Source organism: Pinus tabuliformis, chromosome 7, assembly GCF_031772625.1.
Source record: "Pinus tabuliformis cultivar Carrire ecotype Pingquan chromosome 7, CPIR1, whole genome shotgun sequence".
Taxonomy (NCBI): Eukaryota; Viridiplantae; Streptophyta; class Pinopsida; order Pinales; family Pinaceae; genus Pinus; species Pinus tabuliformis.
In genome coordinates, this window is record NC_142293.1 from 242842740 (window position 1) to 242857810 (window position 15071).

At 38.0% G+C, this 15071-nt stretch overlaps 1 protein-coding gene across 3 annotated transcripts in view; it reads right to left on the reverse strand.

Annotated features, from left to right (window-relative positions):
* LOC149246764 (uncharacterized) overlaps positions 1–10517 on the reverse strand; it is a 341537-nt gene extending 331020 nt beyond the window's left edge. Inside the window, exon 1 of one of the 3 annotated variants that reach the window (XM_089458019.1) lies at positions 10223–10517. In XM_089458019.1, the coding sequence (XP_089314145.1) occupies positions 10223–10332 (110 nt within the window). In that variant the 5' untranslated portion in view covers positions 10333–10517. The remainder of the gene's footprint in view (positions 1–10222) is intronic. The other 2 variants (XM_089458018.1, XM_089458020.1) reach the window with 2 other exon arrangements.
* Between the last annotated feature and the right edge of the window lie 4554 nt (positions 10518–15071).

Sequence of the window (15071 nt, forward strand, 5' to 3'; positions counted from 1 at the left end):
CAGAAAAACGTTGTGGAGTGTGAGAAATTCATCAGTAAATTTCTCTCAGTGATTCTTCCTCTATTTTGGCTATCTGTATCTTGTACAAAAATTATTGTTGAAGATTAATAAAAGAAACCCTCATCTGCTGCACCAGTTTTCCCACATTGGGTTTTTCCGGGGACAATTGTCCAAAAATAACTGTCATTGTGGTTATATATGTGCTAGTATTTTTCCTTGCATTTATTTTCCGCAGAATTTTATTTGTGTAGGCTGCAGTGTATATGTTTCGATATTTGCCATAGAAAACTACAAATAATTTGTTTAATCAATTTAACAAATAGAAGAAATAATATCAGTTGTTGTAGTAAAATTTGAGACAACGAATTTTCACAGTGTTTGCTTCTTCCAGGGCCCAGAAGTGGTTTGAATCATTTGCAGGCAGATCAGTTACGGAGGAGCAGAACATCGAAGGATTTGTAGGTGTTTTCCATTATTTTATCTGGAGCTTTTGCAGTGATTAGTAGGCCTAAGTTTGAGGGAACTCTTGGGGCCGAAATTATACATTTCTAGAAGTGCGTAGCTGGAAATATAGAGGTTGAGGAGAGATAAGGACCAAAGATTGGAGGTATACATCAAGGGAGAATTTAGCTAGAGTTGGGAGAGATTTCCAGTGGTGTATTTGGGCTTAATTTAGCAGTATCAAGACTGTGGGGCGTTTTCTAGCCAAATTGGGCAATTTGCACTTGTTGGGGGTCACTGGGGGTCGGTGGATTCAGCCCAAACCCTTTCTGGGTTTTTGTGGGTTTATTGAGAGGAGTCTCCAGCTAATTTTACAGAATTTTTCAGGTGATATTCAAGCTTGAAATCTTCATTCTTATAGCAGAGCGAATTGCTAGTTAGCTGGGGAATTTGCATCACTTTGTGGGTTCAATTTTGTCTTGGAGATAGACCAAACCTTTTTTGGGTATTTTCGAGTTTGAAGAGAGGAGCTCATAGCTACAATTTCAAAGCATTTTGGGCATTACTTTGAGCAGAACTTCCAGTAACATTTGGCATCCTATAGCAGATTTTTTGGGCATTGTGCATTATCAATCTGGAGCCATTTCAGTAGTTGGGTCAGCGAGATTTCTCCTGGGGTTTGCATAGCTTGCATAGCAAGTCTAAGTTCCAATGTTCTTACTCATTATGTACTCATATTCCTATTGATTAGTAAAATGGCTTAGTTATTCTACTTATTTTCTATGGTGTTCTGATTTGGGTGCTTGGACTTTAATTTTAATTGTTGTTCCTCGTTCATGTTTTTGGTATTTACTATTATTTTCCAATTAAGAATATTACACCTTCCTACATCTATACACCCAAATATGTGGTCAACCTTCATCATTACCACCCTTGAACCCATGGCATTTGGCCTTGAGACCCTTGTTTCCCAATCCACCTCGTCATTATCCACATGATCCCTATCACTTGAAGGATGTACCTTGGACATGTCTTTCCCTTTAGGTGTTGGGAACACCTAATAGGGTTGTTTATTAGCCACTCCTACCTAGGGAGGTAACACTATTACAAGTTCAAAGCCCCAAATTTGGAAAGGAAATCCATTATGAAGTCCCATTTGTGCCCTCGATTAACAAGTTTGGTTCACTTAGATGCATTAATGAATTATTGTACCTGATGATGAGGAGACATATTGGATCTTATGTGTAATTGGTAGGTGGTTTCATCATGGGTTGGGCAACTTAACTAGGGCCCAAACCTACCAAAGGATCATATTGACACTTGTAGGGGATGTGTTGAGAGCCATGGGACTTTGTCATGTGTTAGAGCATTACTTCATGCCAGGGGCACCATTAGCACCTTCAATAGCTTGTTCGTGGCCCCACATTATTCACAAGATGATGCACTTGGACCAGCATTGCCCCAGTTGGCTTTGCAGTGTACACATGGTTTGGCAGCTGATCCGAAGCCTAGAGGAGCTTTGTCTCACACTTGAGACATGGGAGGGCATGCACCATCTTCATAGCTCTCATTTGGAGCAGTCTACAAGTTTATCTTTCATCAAGAGACCCATGAGAGCAGCAATTGTGCCCTAGCACCACATGACTTACATAGAGACTAAGGGGCCATCCCCTTGTTCGTCCTTCATGGAGCCCTCTCTCATCATGGCACTCAGAGGACTCAACAAGGCCCTCCAATGGCCCTTCTCCATCATGACATCATCATTTCAGCTCACTTATGGATGGTTTTTTCATAACTTCTATTGGCTACTTGGTGGGCTTGTCACCAAGATTTGTTATTTGCACATTATTTTATAATTGTTGGGGCTAATTAGACTAAATCGAATTAGGAGAGACTCATATAAATAGAGATGAGTCTCATTTGTGAGAACTTATCATCATCATCACTTGGATCTCTTGTAAATGAATTCTGCACTTTTCTCTTGGGCGAACTGGAGACTCTTTGGTGCATTTTGATATCTCTGGAAGCTAGAATTTAGATCTTTCTTGGGCTACTTCTTGATTTTGTGGTTGGATATATCTCATTGTCATCTTGTAAGTAATATCAGTGTTGTGAAAAGCGCAAGTAAATCGCGCTTTTTTCAAAAAATCGAGCCTTTTTCCCTAAGACGATTTAATCGCGCGTTTTATGCGAAAAAAAAAAAAAAAAAAAAAAAAACAAAAAAACAAAAACAAACAGCTATATTTTTTGCCGATTTTTTCCGAAAAAAGCGCGCTTTTTTCGGAAAAAAGCACAGGGTGTCGAGGCAGCGGGTTTTATAATGCAATTTTTTATTTTTTTTTGCTCATTTGGACTGTGGGCGCACGTAGGAGGAGGAGGACGTCTTGGAGAGAGCAGCTGGAGAGTTTGTGAGAAAATCTAAGTGCCTGTAGGACAAATTCAAGAGGAGATCACCAATTTCTCCATAAAAACGGTATGTGGATTAATTTTTTTTTGTTTTCCTTGTTTAAAAACATTGTTTTTCATTGTTTTTGGTTGGGAAACTTCATATGGACACCATTTTCCTTTTGTTTTCATTGTTTTTAAAGAATTTTTTGTATTTTTTCATTGATTTGGGATGGGTAAATTGGTATGACTATGGGAACCAATTTTTTATTTTTTTTTCATTTTTTTTAAACATTGTTTATGTTTTTTCATTGTTTTTGGCATTTGGGTAACTTGGGTTTGGAACTTTGGATTCTGGAAATTTGTAACTTGTAATTTTGTAAATGCTAAATTGCAATCCTAAATTCCTATTTCCTAATCCTTATTTTCCCATAGGTTTGCAAATTCAAAATTCAAAAACAAACATGCCAAGGAAATTGGATCCTTTCTGGGAATATGGTGAACCTAAAGCTTCGAATGATAGACAAAACTTGAATTGCAAGTTGTGTGGAAAGGAGATACGCGGGGGGGTGTACAGGTTGAAGTTTCACCTTGCACAAATCCCTGGACATGATGTGGGGCCCTGTATAAATACAAATCCTGAACTTATCCAAAGAGCCATGAGAGCATTGGGAGAATTAGAGCACACTAGAGAGGCCAAAAAAGAACTCAAAAGGCAACTAAAAAGGTCAGCTGAAGGAAGTGGGCCAAGTGGCACTGGTTCTACTGCAACATCAGTCAATCCGGTAGCTGCATCATCATTTTTTGTTCCTCGAACCACACCTGGTTCACAACCATCTATCGGTTCAATGCTAAAAAGAACTGAAAAAGAACAAGCTGACAGGTTGATGGCAAAATTTCTCCTCTGGAGTGATATTCCTTTCAGCATTGTAAGGAATAATCCATTTTTCCAACCTACTGTTGATGCTATTGCCAGTGTTGGCCTGGGGTACAAAATCCCTTCTTATCATGATTTCAGAGGCCGGATTCTTCAAGATGAAAAGCGTGACTGCACCCAAAGATTGGAGGATTTTAGGGCATCATGGGCACAAACAGGATGCACTGTTATGTCAGATGGTTGGACTGACCAAAAGGGGAGAACCCTTATAAACTTCTTGGTTAGTTGTCCCAAGGGGACTATGTTTATCAAATCTGTTGATGCATCTCATCAAATCAAAGATGCAAGAACTTTATGTGATTTGCTGGATGTGTTTATTTTGGAGGTGGGTGAACAACATGTTGTCCAAGTCATAACGGACAATGCTGCAAATTATGTTGCTGCTGGTAGAATGCTTATGGACAGGCATCCTACTTTATTTTGGACACCTTGTGCTGCCCATTGTATTGATTTGAAGTTAGACGACATAGGGAAAATTCCCTTTGTCAAAGATATTGTTGACTCATCAAAAAGCATCACAAAATTTATATATAATCATACATCTGTACTTAGCTTGATTAGAAGATTCACCAACAACAAAGAGTTGGTGCGCCCCGCCATTACACTGTTTGCCACGAGTTTCATATTTCTTCAATCCCTCTTGAATTCTATGTGGGATGTGAAGAGAATGTTTCTTTCAGAGGAGTGGCGTGCTTTGTCAATGAGCCGCAAACTAGAAGGAGAGGTCGTATGTAGACTAGTTTCATACCAGGAAGACTTCTGGGCGGGAGTGCAGGAGGTGTGCGCCGTTACTGAACCTTTGGTAAAGGTTCTTCGGTTGGTTGATGGTGAGAAGCCCGCAATGGGCTATTTGTATGAAGCCATAGACAGGGCCAAAGAAGCCATTCGGGCCTACTATGATGATAAGGGAGATGATGGGTTTCAGAAACAACTCCTTCTATGGGGAGTGATTGATGAGCGATGGAACAACACACTCCATCGTCCCATTCATGCTGCTGGGCTTTTCCTGAACCCTGCATTTTTTTATGCATGTGGGTTTGATTTTGATGCTGAGATCATGGATGGATTCTTATCCTGTGTCCAGAAGATGGTGCGATCTTCAGAACAACGTATAGAGATCTCTAAACAAATTGAGACATATAAGATGGCAGGTGGCACATTTGGCTTTGAGATGGCTATCACTAATAGGACGATTAAAATGCCCGGTATTTTTTAGTTTGTAACTTTGTTTCAAATTTCATTGTCTCTTCAAATTCCATTTTTTTCTTATGTTTATTTAAAATTTTATTTGTAATTTTGTTGTAGATGCATGGTGGAAAATGTATGGTGGCAAAGTACCCCTTTTGCAAAAGCTTGTCGTACGCATCCTCAACCAAACATGCAGCTCCTCAGGATGTGAGCGCAACTGGAGTGTATTTCAAAAAATACACAACAAAAAGCGCAACAGGTTAACACTTAAACATTTAAAATATTACAAATTTCCAAATAAATTTTTGAATTCATTAAACAATATTTTTTTATAATATTAATTATTAATTATTATTTCATGATCTTTGTACAGGTTGGAGTCCCAGCGACTTAATGACATGGTCTACGTCTACTACAATCTTCGATTGTGGGTGAGGCAACTTGAGAGGACACCTGATGTGGATGCCATCTCATTGGATGGGATTGACACCACTGCTGCATGGAGGGTTGAGGCCGAGAGGCCTCTCATGGATTCTACTGATGATTGGTTAGTGCAGGATGTAGTGGAGGGGGAGGAGGAGGAGGAGCAGGAGGAGGAGCAGGTGGAGGAGGAGGAGCAGGAGGAGCAGGAGGAGGAGCAGGTGGAGGAGGAGGAGGAGGAGGAGCAGGAGGAGGAGGTGACACCGCCTACCCGGGCTACCACTGCCACCAGTAGAGGACGTGGTCTACCTCCTGTAGCTCCTACTTCTAGTTCTTCAGCTTCTAGAGCACATCAGACTCCACTGCCATTTCCACCAGCACAGGCACCAGCATCTACATCTAGAGGGAAAGGGAAAGCTGTGACATTTTCTCGCAAGAGGGGCAGAGGAAATCAATAGGATTAGACTTTCATTTTATTGTATATGAGTCTATGACATTATGACATGATGAGATACATTATCATATTTTTTGTTGATATTTTGAGGCTGAGCTGGGACTCAGGAGTCAGGACTTACTATTCAGGACATGATTCAATGTTATGTGTGATTTTAGCGCTAGAAATGATATTAAACATCTTATATATTAGTTTTTTTATCATATTTATGTGTCAATGTATTTATTTTATGTTGTAGATGGTTTAGATATTAAAAAAATTGAAAAAAAATGAAAAAAAATTGAATATTTTTGTACCAAACGCTTTTTTCCCGCTTTTTTCCCAATTTTTCCGATTTTTTCCGCTTCATTCCCAGCGCCGATTTAATCTTGCTCGCGCTTTTCACAACATTGAGTAATATTTGATGAATATTTTCTTTTGAAATGATGTCTAATGTATGGAACTGTTGCAACTAATTAATGCTATTGTGCCCTAGTTTATTGAATATCATTGAAAAAAGCTATTTTGGTTGGTAATTGCATATGTTACTCATTGCATGGCAATAGATGAATGTTCCTAGTGGATGAATTTTATTTTCTTCCATGAAAATCCATAAATCTTGGGTGGGTAAATGTTAAAGATTGGTTGCTAAGGCATCCATCTTCAGTCTCCTTGAAGACAGTTTTGGCAAATTTTGAATCATCTTAGACTCCATCGCCCAAGGATAAGGCACTGATCCGAGAGGTTTGATAATCATTCCTCCTTTCTCCCATTCTTTCCTCGCCTCCAAAATTTCAGCCCCTCTTTCCTTGGACATATCTCTAGGGCATCCAGCAAAATTCTTTAGAGGAGGAATTTTCAAAATTCGTTTGGATAGGACTCTTCCTTTGTCAAATTTTGGTGCAATTCCCACAGTGAATTCTCCATAAATTTGTGTGCCCTAGAAGGGAAACCAAGTTGGTTTTCCTTGAAAAAGGTGGCTTTCTTAAGGGTCATATGAGCTTGGTATTCAGTGCAATAAATCTTAAGAGACCTTCTCCCCCCTCTTACCTTGACCTAGTGAAAACCTTGGAGGAATTTCTTCCCACATTTATCCCAACCCTAGGTCTAGCGTAAGCCTTTACTAGGTCTCTCAGGAAGAGCCAAAGGCTTATTTAAGGTGTCACATCATCTTGCAAAACTTCTTGAGAGGTCCTATCTCTCTTCGGGGGTCTTGACTCTAGGCATATATATTATCATTGCAAATTTCAAACCCTAGGCCTTGACCTCCATCCTAGGTCTTTCTTGGAGAACCCACAAGCTTACTTGAAGAATTGAACCTTATATTGTGTCTCTCCTTGAATGGGCCTTGGCAATCACTTCATACCTTGTCATTGACATTAGCATTACAAGTGATTTCCTTCATATTGGGGCTCCTTCCATCGGTGAAAGTCCGTAAAGAGCAGTTGACTAAGGTGATAGTTAATCTTTGTCCCATTGTTGTCACTTAGTCTAGTAGTTGTCCCATAGGTTCCCCTCCTAGGGCCCTGCTAGATTGTGTGGCAACAGGAATGAAAGACTATACAAAAGAGTAAAATCTATGAGAACTAGAAGTCAAAGCTTAACATAGCAATCAAACCCAATTCATTAGAATTAAGAAGTGATGAGGAATTCTGAAAAGGTCAAAATTTCAAAGTATAAATACCCCCGAGAACAAGGAAGAAGGATTGATGTTGAATGTCGATGAAGAGGTAATACAAACCAAATAAATAATAATATGAGAAGTTTATATAAGAACATAAGAAGCTGACACGAAGATAATGCACAATCCTATGAGTGTTGACTAAAGTTTAAGAGGTTTCGCAATGAAAGAGGGGAGAAACAATGATAAAGAAGGAATTCATACTAAGCAAAAGAAGAATAGTCAATCACCTCATTCCTCGAACTTTAATTCTACATCCAGTGGGCACAAACAAAAAGAGATACTCTGGAAACAATTACAAAGAGAATTTATAAAAGCCAAAGCTCTTATTTTTTATGGAGAACTAGAGATGGTAGCTAGGAATAAGAAAATATTTCCAACTTTGCAATTATTCCAGCAATATGAAGGCCGGGATTGCATTGTATGACTCGATAGGAAAGCCATCCTTGCAGTGGAAACTCCACAAGAAAATGAAGAAGATCAAGGAAAACAAGTTGAGTTGGAAGATATTCCAACAATACTTTGGGTAAAAAAATTTGATGGAGCATGCTCATGAACTTCAGATGGGCCCATGCTTCAACTTAAATATAATATTGTATTTGGAAGTATCAAAATTATATTTATTTGAAAATAAAGAGATTGCATTAAAGTGGCACTGGTAATTAATTTGTTGACGTAAACCCAGGGCCAAGTTGACAAGGTAAAGATTGATCCCTACTGCCTCTAAGAGTTTGTTGGAATAATGGAGAGGAACTCCGTCTATAATGAGCCAAACCCCAGTAGACACTTTTTTGGCATGATCTCCAACTCCGTCTTAGCATTCTACATCATGTTTTGGCCAGCCAAGTAGTCATTCAGCAAGCAGAGCTGTCAAACAGTGGAGGGATTTAAGAATATGTTCACCATGTGACCACTACTAAGAAACCCTCAGACCTCCTTGCAGAGGGCAGAGTCCCCCACATCTTGTTGACAATTTCCCAAGGGGATCAAGCTCAAGAAGCTGTTGATGATTAGGACCTCCAATTTTCACAGAAATATCTCTATAAACGCATTGGCTCTCATAGCAAAAATAATGACAAGACAGCCCTTTCTAAATTTCATTATAATGGTAGCTTTGGGCACATCAACTAGAAAGGATCTATTGCTTAATTACTAGATGTTTTATAATGATGGATTGATTGGGCTCATGCTTTGAGGCTTTTAAATTCAAACAATATGGTATTCATGTAATATATTAGTTTGAAGGCCAGTGGCAGATTTTGATTGATTATGGATATGTAGTGAGGAGCTAGGATTCGAGGATTTTGTAGTGTCCCCAGCTCGTGGTGGAGGTCTATCTGTAAAATGCTCTGTAATTTACTGTATAGTTTATGAAATTTAAGGAACACTCAACAAATTTCCTCATTGTGATTGTTTCAGTCAATTTGAATCTCCTTGTCTCATTGTGCCAAGTCCCCTTTTTCCAACATATGCATCAGTGTACAGTGGCCTTAAGAAACCACTAAATCATGGTTGTGCAATATAGCTGTGATTAGGAATTGCTAATTGTGTTCAAAGGAGAAGGGTTTGCTGAGTGGTGAGTTGGAGCAAGGGCTGCCATAATTCGAGAAAATATTTAAGATAAATTTACTTATCTCTTCACGAGCATACTCTCACCTTCAGACATTTTGTTAAAGGATCACAACTGCGATGGACCAACTTAAAATCAATTAAACTGGCATTCAGAGTTTTGTACTGTAAATACTTTTAGAAAAACATAAATTGAACAGATATTCCATCAAAAGTGTCTTCTTTCACTATCAAGCTTTTGTCGGTTTTATGAAGGAAAAATGTTCTGAATTTTAACTTAATTAACAATTACCAGCATTTCATTTTAGCCAGCATAATCAATTCGTCTGGACTACAGAATGTAGCGCTCTCTTGCTTCACATTTACAGGTTTTCTCATGTATTCCTAGTTCATAAAAGCGTGTCATCTCGGAACTAATGGGAATATATGAATGGTTGCTTTGCAAAGCAAAATTACCAAGGCAATAATGTTTTTAACAGCAGTTTGTTAAATTCTATTTGTTCAGAGAAAATTTAGGCACCAACATTAAACACACGTCAAGTACCTCCCAACTAACTTCCGCGCTCCTATTTTAACTATCTTCCCAAAGAGAGTTCATCTCAGTACATCTGTTATAACATCTTTGAAAAGTGGCCCTAACAATATCATAGACATTTCGGATTTCTTTAACTCGGAATAGCATGCAATAGCTGTTATCTGCCGTCGTGAAGCGGCCTTTGTTCCAAAATATCACCGGGTATAAAGAGACATTGACTGAGGGAAATTACTCTGCAACCATAGCAACTATAAAACATTTCGGAAGGTACATTACGTGGGTGCAAACATTAATTGAATTTTTTTAAAGCTAGTAGTATCTCTTATACCCTGGATAGTATATTTTTAACAGAATACAGAGCAAGGCTGGGTTGAAGTTGTTCATTCAAATTGCTTTATTTTCCATTGCTAGAGAGAATATTAACCCTACCTATAGAAAAACGCATAGGATGTGAAAGGAAACGTAACATCTAGGGAATTGCGTTAAAGGCGAAGAAATACCAACAGTCTGCTCTGTCATAAAATGTAAATAAACGAAACCTGACAAAGATTAGAATGATAAATTTGTAAGGAGAAACTAAAATCCACTTAAAATTCTTCGAACACTAGCGTGGTCCATATAATTAATTTGTACCTGACAGACGCAAAAAAGATATAATGTTCTCTGTGAATCCGACCACTAACAATGGGATGACAGCTCTTCAGCATCACTGAATTATGCATTCTGCCTTCCGTCCCTAACATTCAAACCCCCAATTCTGGAGATGGAGATGAGTTTGTCTGTGACAACGCACGTGCAGAGAATTCTTCTCCTATTTTTGCATTGCAGGAGGAAGAATGCAAAGAGACAATTATTCCCTAGTACAAAACATGTTAATCATAGGGGAGAGATTTGGGACTAGTTATTGATATAGCACTTGCCCCACTAAACTATCAGTGATTGATACTTTTGAAACCAAAATTTAAATAGAAATAAATAACATTATGTATAAATAAGTATTAATTTATGTCCAAAAATCACCCATACATTCACTGGGCCCACAACTATCCATAAATAGTGTTTTACTACTTAATATAGCAAAACATATTGACCCAAGTAGAAAACAACTAAAGCCATAAAGGCTTCCACATTGGTCTATTCCAGAAGTACAAAACAGCATTCACTTCAACCCCCACTCATCAGAACTGCAACTTTGCATCCCAAATAAATATGCCTCACTGCACATAACAAAAGGGAATGTATGTCAACCATCACCGCTGTGTTGTTCAACAACTAAACACCCTATGTTCAATAAATGACACCCAACCCAATAACATTTAAACCCAGTTTGTTCAATAAATGACACCCAGACCCAATAACTGCAATAAATGACACCCAACTCACTCTATTTCTCATTAAAACAGATCAAAGCACATGGATCAACAAATAACCAATTCCCAACCATTAGATCACATCAAATTAAATCCATACCACACATTCAAAATGAAGCCATTGCAATCCATGTACATCCATGTCCACCAATTAAATTCAAGTCCCCAAAACTATAAAAGAAGTCTACCCATTGTTGAAGTTGCATTTTATGCTTTCAAACTATTCAGCAAACTTGAAGACAACATCACAAAATAGTGGCCAATATATCCAAGTTAGTTATATGAATTACAACTCATTCTTCTTACAATTCTATTTTCATTGTTTTCATTTATCAAATTTCTTACATGGTCTGTCTGGTCATAACTGCTAGAAGGATACCTGGATGGTTTCACAAACAGCCATTGAAAGTCGTTGTTCTTACAGTTCTGTCCATAGGGTTACAGTTAACCTTTTTTATACAGTTACAGTTAACCTTTTTTATACAGAGTTTATGTATGTGTTCTAGCTTATTATGGCGACACTTATTCGATCATCAGCTTAATAGTGATTACAGCTTACATATCACAGAGGTTACGTATGTCGTGTTAGTACTATAGTCACAGCTTGTTTAGCTTACAGGAATTGAACCTATTGAATACAGTCGTATCCATCTAATCAACCAACTTGGTCATAGCTCTGATTACATCTTATGCTTAAGACGTGTTGTTTTTTGTATGTTGAATATGGATATGCTTACCTTATGAACTATGATGAAACAATACAAGCTCTGATCATAGCCTAGGCTAAGTAACTGTTTAGTGATACTAATGAAGCTTGCGACTAGTGATAAGGAACATGTATTACTAAGGGTCTGTGTTTCTTACATGTTATGATAGTGTTAATTAGGGATATACCTATACAGATTACTTATAAGTTAGAACAGGTATACTAGTATGATTACGGTCAGAGTACTGGGATTGATGAAACTCGTGTATCTTACTCAATCTGTGATCTAGTATGAAGCTAAGTTGTATAAGCTATATAACATAATACATTGAACAAAGGTATGTATCATATTCAATGGATCTCATTCATCTTATCACTAGTAAGCTCTATACACTAAAAAGCTCGTATTAGTATCTGAGCATGGTTTCAGTTCACCCTTATCTATGAGTGAGCTAGAGCAAAGCTCTGTATAATTACATATGTTATATGTATATTAAAGCTGAATCCAGTGTATTAGTGAGATAACCAACCTGTGATATAGGTACTTTATCATATCTATACATGTATTTCTTAGGTTAGTACTGATAGGTCAACCTTTAGATGATGTTACTTATAAAATATCTGTGCTATTACTTATGCCGAGTGTAATGAGAATGAGACAAGCAAGTGATTAGGTAAACAAGCATGGTTAGAAAGAGTCATGTGTAACTACTGTGTTCTAATTCCATAGCTTGTCATAAGCTTAGATAAGGTACAAAGGTGACAAGCTAATCAATATACAACATGATATCCCGGGGTTCTCACTCTTAGTCATTCCTATTATATAAATACCTTTTTTTCTTATTGGTATATAGAGTATCGTTCTCTCCATAATCAATACATATGGATAGACTGTAATCATTGTATACGCATATCCTAATGTAATACATAATCAATACATATGGATAGACTGTAATCACTGTATACGCATATCCTAATGTAATACATAATCAATACATATGGATAGACTGTAATCATTGTATACACATATCCTAATGTAATACGTATGGATAGACTGTAATCACTGTATACGCATATCCTAATGTAATACATATGGATAGACTGTAATCACTGTATACGCATATCCTAATGTAACAAGCTCTGTTTCCTCATTACTTTGATTTCCATGGTTCTACTTATGGCACTGATTCAACCATTAGTAATGATTACACTCTACTCTATAGGGTAAGTACATATTGAATAGACCTGCTTATTACCTGTATTCCCTAATCTTTAACAGATATAAGGAGAATGACGTAATTCATACATGTTTACATACCTCATTGGTTTAGCTGTATAAAGCTGTTGAAAATAAATGGAAAATGATATTTGAAACAACTATCATAGAATCTACTTGATCCACATAAAAGTTGCTAAATTGATGTATGGATTTACTTGGAATGACATTTGCAAAATTTTGACACTGCCCTATGAAAGTGAAACATTTACTCTCATTATGAAAACAGTCACATACATGTTGATAATTTCCTGTAATAGAGGAAAAGTATTTTTGCAGAAGTAATAAAGCATACTTTGACATATATTCTAATGTCTAAATGCAACATACATGTTGATAATTTCCTGTAATAGAGGAAAAGTATTTTTGCAGAAGTAATAAAGCATAATTTTGACATATATTCTAATGTCTAAATGCATGCAATAATTTTACAAGGTGTTGCATCTATGGCAAAAGGAAGTTACTCTGCTCGTACAAGGAGAAGTGGCAGGAGAGTGACAAGGGGTGCGCAGCTGCAATGCACATCGTCTAATGATGACAGGCCAGCTGATGTCAATGCTGGCAATGCACCAGGGAACATTGTTGAATATGACCATGTGACAGCTGTTGATGTTAACACACCATCAGCCAGAGAACCACCATCAACAACAGTCCAAAGGGCAAGCTCAACTAAAAAGATCAGTGCAATAAGAGGATGGACAAAAGAACAAATGTTAGTTGCAATTGACGACATAGAGTTTAATGGATACTCAGTTCGGGCATCTACAAAAAAAACATGGTATTCCTCCCTCATCAATACATTATTGGATAAATGGACTGACTCATACAGAACGTAGAGGGCCTCTTACAGTTATGACTGAGGAGGAGGAGGCCGAGGTGGTTGAGTGGTGTAAAGAGATGGCCCAACTGGGACATGGGCTAGAGTTGATACAACTCAAATCAGCAGTTGCTCAAATCTGTCAAGGGAGGCCAAACCCATTCAAAGATGGGTTTCCTGGTAAATCATGGTGGTTTGGGTTTAAAAAAAGGCATCCAGAACTTGTATTGCGTACTGTTGAGGGCCTTGACAGAGACAGAGCATTAAATTTGCGCCCTGCAGTTGTGCAAAAGTTCTATGACACACTTTTTAGTGCTTATGATAAACATTCTTATGGAGCAGACCATATATGGAACTGTGATGAAATAGGTTTACAGGCAGGGAGGAATTGTGGCATGTGGGTAATTGCCCAGAGAGGGAGTCGAAATGTGCCAAAGATTTTGCCCAAGAGTAGGGAGTGGATAACTATTTTATGTTGTGTTAATGCAATTGGTACTTCAATCCCAGGATTTTATCTATTCAAAGGTAAAAATCAACTGAAAAACTATATACAGAACTGTGAACCAGGTGCATGCATGGCTGCACATCCCCATGCATGGATGACTAAAGAACTTTTTCAAAGTTGGCTTTTTCACTTTGCTGCATCGGTGCCAGGTGGCGTCTCGCCTAATAACAGACACGTTTTGATATTAGATGGCCATGGGAGCCACATGGATGTACAAACAATTTAGGCATCGACCTGTTGACAATGCCCACTCATACCACTCATAGGCTGCAACCCCTTGATGTTAGTGTGTTTGGCCCTTTCAAGAACTATTTCAGGTCGAAGCGTGCTGCGTGGATGGCAAAGAATCCAGGGGTTGAGGTGAAAAGGTTTGAGCTAGCAGAGCTTGCAAGTAAAGCTTTTAAAAGGGCTTTGACACCATCAAATATCAAGGCTGGCTTTAGGAGGACAGGAATCTGGCCACTGAATTATGATGCTCTTATGCATGACACTGGTTGTAGCCAAGCGTTTCATGTGGATGGTCAGGAAGAAGGGAATGTCCAAACAGGTGTTGAAGTGCAAGAAGTAGATGACCAAGATGATGTTGTTGCAGCTGGTAATATGATTTCCCTGTCTTAAGGACACTTATATGCTGAAGATGATGAAACTGTATGTGAAACACAATATAACAATGAACAAATTCCTAGTAACATGGAGATTGTTCCACCAACTCAAGAACATGAAATTCCTGTTGCTGATATTGCTAATGATATTGTTGAACATGCAGTTGACAATGACCAATTGACATTGCCAAGCCAATTAACCCCAC